The sequence below is a fragment of the Procambarus clarkii genome, chromosome 53 (assembly GCF_040958095.1).
Source record: "Procambarus clarkii isolate CNS0578487 chromosome 53, FALCON_Pclarkii_2.0, whole genome shotgun sequence".
NCBI classification, from domain to species: domain Eukaryota; kingdom Metazoa; phylum Arthropoda; class Malacostraca; order Decapoda; family Cambaridae; genus Procambarus; species Procambarus clarkii.
The window spans coordinates 26,878,712-26,885,814 of NC_091202.1; the positions used below are offsets into that span (position 1 = coordinate 26,878,712).

The window sequence follows — 7,103 nt, forward strand, 5'->3', positions numbered from 1 at the left end:
TTCAGAGGACCTGGTCAAACCATTATATGATCTGGAAATATTTTTTTTAAGCACATGGACACAATGTTTATTACAGCACAAGCCCTTTTTTTCCCTGCAACTGATAAAGAGTTACGAAAGTGTTATGCAGCCACTAGCATTTCACCTTACTTAACAATAATAATAATAAGCCATGCCTTATTTAAGTGCATATTATCCTATTATTAGGTTATTATTTGGTAAAGAACATAAGAAAAATTTAAACATTAGTAAGATAGAAAAAAATAATAGTCCTAAAATGGATACTAATAAGATTCCAACCTTGATGTGAGGAAGAAATCGCTTAACTGCTAGGAATTTATTGAGACAGTCAGCATTGTCCACAACAATTATTTGGGCCTGACAATTGTCTGCTAGCTGTCTGCAGGCTTCTGGGGAATTGGTAGTGTATACACCAGCAGTTACTCCTCCAGCAAAAATTGCTCCTGCATGAAAATGAATAGTAATCAAGATAAATGTAGAAGTATTAGTAGTGAAGAGGACAATGATGAGCAAAAATAAATAATAATGTGTGCCATAAGAAGAAATGAATTTTTGTCAGTTGGGAGAATTACAACAAACATTAGGTAAATGAGTATTCAGCATGTGTAACAACATACTGTATCTTTAATATGAATTTATAGTCTTATTACTTGCAGTACAACAATCCTAAAAATAATTCCCACACTACCATGGGCTAGATGGTCTTGCCTCATGCAGGTTGCCTCATCCCTGACTATCCACATGATTGTGAACCATTCCTTGCTCTATCCATCCCAAACCATTATCCTGATTCATTCCAAATACTATATAGTCGTAGCATTTTCTCCCAATAGTTCTCATCCTACGTTCATCTGCTAGTACTGTACTGCACACCCTGAAGTAAATTCCCTTACCCCAGCACTTTCCACACCCCTAACAACCACTTTGCATATTCCCAATACAGGAATTCCTCTTCTCATATTCCCAGTTACCTCCCACATCTCCAATTTAATTGTCAGTACCGCACAATTGAAGCCACTTCCCACATTCACCGGCCAATGCTCTGTAAGGTGAAGGGAAAGTGGCAGTATATACAAAACTCTTAAACAAAATTTATTTCTTGAAATCAATTAAACACACAATAACATAAACGATCTTTCTACCAAATCACAAGAAATGGGGCAAAATCTGTAAAACATGTGTGATGGCTATCACAAACCTTGTCCAACATCTTGCAGAGTGGCTGGAAAAATGGCTGCTGAGGACCCAAGAACACCCAAGAAAGAATGAGCAACCAAGCCCACCAAAAAACTGAAACAATATGGAATACCTAGGCAATCCGTTGTCCATGCCTGTAAGAAGATGCATAGATACTCCTCACCTACCACATAGGAATGATGGGGTAAGCAAACACAGCACAGATGAGCTCTCCCAACACCAGATGGTGGCCGACAAACCCCCACCTCCCCATGCCCCAAAGGCAGCAGAAAGAAGGTGCGTCCCCACATCCACACGGACCATCAATCAGCCAAAACAGTCACAACTTCTAGAAGACTGAGAAACTGGAGCCCGACAATGCCCCCAAAAGGATCAGGAAGGAAAAGCTACACCTGGGGGAACAGTTGAAAGGCTACACATGTAGAAGTTAACACTGAATTCATCACTTCCAAGTGAAAAAAAAAAGCATCACAGAAAAACAGTAGACATTTTTTTATAAAAATTCACTCACCAAAGTTAGCAATTAGCCATTCTGGAGAGTTGAATCCCATAATACAAACTCCAGAGAATCTTTCCAATCCCAATCTAATAAAAGCCTTTGCTACTATCCTGGATTGATCAAAGTAGTCTCGATATGTCCAATATCTGGAAAACAAAACAGAAAAACATTAATGTAAGATCATGGGAACAAAACACTGCAGTTAGCATATTGGCTAATGTGAGGCAGATTCTCTTTACACCCAAATATTTCCAGTCAAGCATCTATCTTATTTGTAAAACTCCAAGGTTTCAGCGATACTACATGGCAATCGTTATACCGATACTCGTCTATAACCCGACTGTAAAATCAATACAATAGATACCTCTTACCTTACTAAATCCATACATAAAATTTTAGTTTACTGTTATATTTTCTATCTTTAGTTTTAACACATTTTTGCTAGATCTGTATCATGATAATACTGTATAACTAAAATCTTCACACTTTACCAAAATACAAAAATTTTGAAAATAAATGAGTGTTAAAACTACAGTACACACCTCCATGCATTATTTCTCTTGACAGCGAGTGCGGGATGTTTAGGATAAAGCTCTGATCTTTTCTGCAACATTGTATGGATGGAAATGGGTTGAGCTGCCATTGGTTCGTTTTCATTTATGTATAGCTGAACTGCTTCATCAATGACTGAAGTTTTGAATGATGTTGCTGGAAGAATCTAGAAAAAAACATAAAATATTCATATTAAGTATATATTCTGAATAATATTATCCTTTATAGAAAGACTATTATAAATATAAATTTACAAAATACAGAATATTTCTGGGGAGGTCCCCAGTAGCTCCCTGAAGCTATCTTGCCATGCTATCTCCACGAAGTGGATCACACTAGACGCAAGAGGTTTGTTTGGCCTACTGATGACCAGAGCTAAAACCTAGCCCCCCCCCTCAAAGAGACAGAGCAATTGACAATTTGTCACCACCCTGGGAAAGCAGCCAAAGAGTCAGTGAAGCCATACAGACAACTGGAGGATTAAAAACCAAAACCGCCATGAGATTACATATACAGTACGTGAAGTTAGGCTGATTAGTTGGTAGCTTCCGCTGAGCTCTTCCTGCCTTTTTTGAAGATGGTGGGGGGGGTGGGTGATATTTGCACATTTCCAATTAAGGGGTATTTCCCTTGGTCCAAAGATTTTCTGTTTTCTCTACAATTCTTTCTGAACCTAAGAAAGGATCATGGAACCCTAGAGTCCTGCAGAACCCCTATTAAAATCATTTTGTATAATACATTGTACAGTAACCACAATTTCTTAAAAATATTACAGCATTAGAAATTGAGACGATGGAAACTTACACATAAAACCACAAATTAAGGGTTCTTTTATCAGTACAAATTTATAATTTATGTAATATTCAAGGGCAGAAAGTTTTACTATAGCCTCCTCATAGTACAGTACAGTACTCCCAGGTAATGTCAACAATGGCGTCTGATCACACGAAATACAATACAGTACACCTAACACCTTACAGACATGCACATAGGGCACTGAATATCTTAATCATTTCCAGTATGGTACCAAACTACAGGCCAAAATAAAAAACATAACTAACAATTAGGTATATAATAAACAATATATATATTCGTCAAAAATGCAGAAAATCCTCTTGTTATTTACCTGGTCAGGGCCATTTCTGAACTCGAGAGTTCCTTCCATGTTTGCGCTCATATTCTGTTAAATAAAAATTTAACATGAAACTAATGCATAATCATAGATATATCACACAACATATACAGTAATTCTAAATTACTGTATATAACTAAGGTAGATATTTTTTTTATCATAGATGACTGAGGAAGACACCTCCAGTTCCAGCCTATCTTAAAATATTGTATAAATTATTATTTAACAGTCTTTGAAATACAAATTCTTTCCATTCCATGATACAAACAATACAATGCGACACTGCTCAAACCGAACAGATCATTACAGACCCTTTGCTGCTGATCTTTGTACTGAGGTAGAGCAATTTTACAGCAACCGTTATGATCTTCATATTGTTTTGTCATTTTATGGCTACAATTATTTAAATTATTGTAGTGTATTATAAGCAATAGAACATACTTTTTGGGCATATTCTGGAATCAAAATCACATTGAGAAACACTTTAAAATTTGGTGGTTATTTTTTAACTTTTAGGCATTGTATTCCAACACGATTCTGCCCAGCTGGGACATTTCTGCTTTCTATTTTTGCACCAAGTTTTCAATTGGAATAGAACATGCACTACATCAGGACTACCTAGAAAATGAGGTACATTCCATTGGAGTTACACTGTACAATACAGTACACTGTATTATTAAATAACCTGTATTCTTCAACAAGATTAATTTTCTCTTAACCCCTCCTGGCATATCTCGTGACAAATATTATGACACAGTACTGTACAGTACTTGAATTCATTAAATAAAAATCATCCTCTTCTCATGATGCAAACATTATTTAAATGAAATACTGCTATGTCAATTTAATGAAATCCAATCAATTTATCTTATTTACCAGTTTACTGAAAAAACCCAGCGTGGAATGTAAGGAAACCTGAATTTACCCGAGGGTCACAAACACTTGTAGCCTTGATGAGGACAGGAAGCTGGCATCTTGTCGAAGGACTCCCCCACCATTTGCCTTTATGATTTTTTCCATTTTACTATATTCAACGCTGGGTTACTGGAAGGAGCTCTCTCCCTGGTGGCTCCTCAAAGTTAATCACAGAGACAAGAATAGGACCCACTAGGAGGAAAGGTAACAGGCACCGAGATGAAGAAAAGAACCCAGGCCGGAAGACAGGGACCAAAGTCACACACGACCAACTTGGACCAAGAATATCGACCAAATACTGGGCTGCCAGAACTGTGTTAAAACACCAAAAACCCCCCAAACCTGAACATCAGCCTAGGACATGTTATAGAAGACGACATCCAAAACTGTGTATTTGAGAACATCATGAGCCTAAGGGTAGACTGCAGTCTGGCTAGACCTGATGACACTATGGATGATCTAAGAGTTGTTAGTCTTGGAACAGAGAACCAAAGAAATGGTGTTAACCAACAAGGTGCCCACCACGACAGAAATGGTGGGTGGCTCCAGGGTGGATGGTCCCAGGGTGAGGGGTACAGGGTGGATGGTCCCAGGGTAAGGGGTACAGGGTGGATGGTCCCAGGGTGAGGGGTACAGGGTGGATGGTCCCAGGGTAAGGGGTACAGGGTGGATGGTCCCAGGGTGAGGTATAGGGTCCCAAGGTAAGGTGAGGGTAGTTGATAACACAGGTAACCCAAATTGCCATCCAATAGTGTTTGAGTGCATCATGGTTAGGGTATTTAGTTTGAGTGCATTTATTCTGTATATGACAGTTTGCCTTGTTTATCTTCAAGCAGCTTTTTTTTTCACCCAATGCTTTCTAATAGGTTTTCTTATTTTTATAACTGATCTATGATCCCATGCTTCCTCAGCTCAGAGTGAGAGATTCTGGTCCTGGCATCCAGGAGGTGGGGGATAGGCTTCAGAAGACTAGTATGTTTCCCATATACATTACTTTTGATCTCTCAATCAATATTATACACCATTGAGTGGGCAATTTTGCCTTTACCATAATCTATTAAAAGTACTGTATATAAAATGCTCATACTGTACAATTCCATATTTAATTGGGAAAATAATAATAAATACTAGAAACACAAGAAGAATTAGTCAAATCTTGGAGAAATCCACTAGACATCTTTTCCCATAAGAATTTAACTTATTATTGTCCATAATGTGTTTGCACTAATCAGATTGAAATATCATGTCTGTCTGTTATGTGTAATAATTTTTTGATCAGTTAAATTCTCATACTGTACAGTACTTGCATATAACTTTGTGAAACATTTGGCCTTATAGTTTGAGAGCACCTTTGATTGCAGTACTCACCTGCCTGCTGCTACACAATTAAACTATCATGCTTACTGCTGAATCACTCTTAGCTCACAAAATCCAAGTAAGCATCGCTTCTCTGCTCCACTCCACTGGATTATCACAGATAAGATTGAGGACTTTTATCACTATCTCAGTGATACATGTCAATTCTCACAAAGTGATTACGAACAACTTTGTAGCAAACATGGACAAAAGACTATCGGATATTAAAAAATTAACTATTAGACCGCAAGGTACAGTTAAACAGCACTAGGCAACCTCAAATAGGATTTCTTGGAGTAGACCCTTGTGGCCTCACCCCCCCCTTGAAGCCAACTATCCCATGTAGAAGAAAAACACGGACTCAGCAGAGAGGAGGAACTGTAGGCAGTCAACACAAAGGCAAGACACCAGGCCAGGAGATATGGCCCAGTGCAACACAAGGGTAACGAGGCCTGGGAACGTCAACCAAGTACCAGGCCACCAATTCCCTGTTCGAATGCCATAACCCCTGCACCCAAATATCAACCCAGGACATAGTAAAAAAACAGCCACAAGAGCAGAATACAGTACATTACAGTACTGTACTTACAAATTGTACTCACCTAATTGTGCTTGCGGGGGTTGAGCTCTGGCTCTTTGGTCCTGCCTCTCAACTGTCAATCAACTGGTGTACAGGTTCCTGAGCCTATTGGGCTCTATCATATCTACACTTGAAACTGTGTATGGAGTCAGCCTCCACCACATCACTTCCTAATGCATTCCATTTGCTAACTACTCTGACACTGAAAAAATTCTTTCTAACGTCTCTGTGGCTCCTCTGGGTACTAAGTTTCCACCTGTGTCAAACCAAGTACCAAATGTCCAAATGTCATGGACATGAGGGAAGACAGCAGGCTGGCTAGACTTAACACTGCAGACAACCCAGGAAACATGAGCCTAGGAACAAGGAAGCAAGGAAACAGGATTGACCTACAAAGCATCCACTGAGGTAGAATTGGTGGCATGAAGGTAGCAAAGTAGGGCGACTAGAGGACACGACACATGATGCACTTCCACCCGAACCAATCAAGCACCAATAACCACAGGGGACCCCTTTTAAAGGATTAAAAAGATGCTTTTTAATACCAAAAAAATGCAAGACCTTGCATGTCATGTGCATGTCACGTGCATATCAATGCACATGACAACTACCAAATCAACAATATTTCCTTATAGTAGATTGATGATGAAAAGAACCTTAAGAGTCAGAATCCAGAATCTGTGCCAAGTCGACTTTCATACCAGGAAGGCTTGAGGGCCACAGGATTAACACTACAAAACAGATGTGAAAGTGCTCATCTCTCAAGGGCAGCTTTCTTGATTGTTATGCAGCAAGTGAGTTGCACTGGGAGGAGGAGGGGGAGGTTAGTTCCCAGGCAGAGGAGGCCTCCA

General features: G+C 39.1%; 1 protein-coding gene across 4 annotated transcripts in view; it reads right to left on the bottom strand.

The window, feature by feature from the left end:
- Nucleotides 1–7,092, bottom strand: part of LOC123767158 (long-chain-fatty-acid--CoA ligase ACSBG2) — a 20,451-nt gene extending 13,359 nt beyond the window's left edge. Inside the window, exons 1-5 of one of the 4 annotated variants that reach the window (XM_045756708.2) lie at nt 6,881–7,092; nt 3,396–3,449; nt 2,260–2,435; nt 1,730–1,863; nt 301–464 (exon numbers count right to left, since the gene is read on the bottom strand). In XM_045756708.2, the coding sequence (XP_045612664.1) occupies nt 301–464; nt 1,730–1,863; nt 2,260–2,435; nt 3,396–3,446 (525 nt within the window). In that variant the 5' untranslated portion in view covers nt 3,447–3,449; nt 6,881–7,092. Of the gene's footprint in view, nt 1–300; nt 465–1,729; nt 1,864–2,259; nt 2,436–3,395; nt 3,450–4,326; nt 5,555–5,684; nt 6,184–6,880 lie in introns of those variants that run through there. The other 3 variants (XM_045756706.2, XM_045756705.2, XM_045756709.2) reach the window with 3 other exon arrangements.
- Nucleotides 7,093–7,103: the final 11 nt, after the last annotated feature.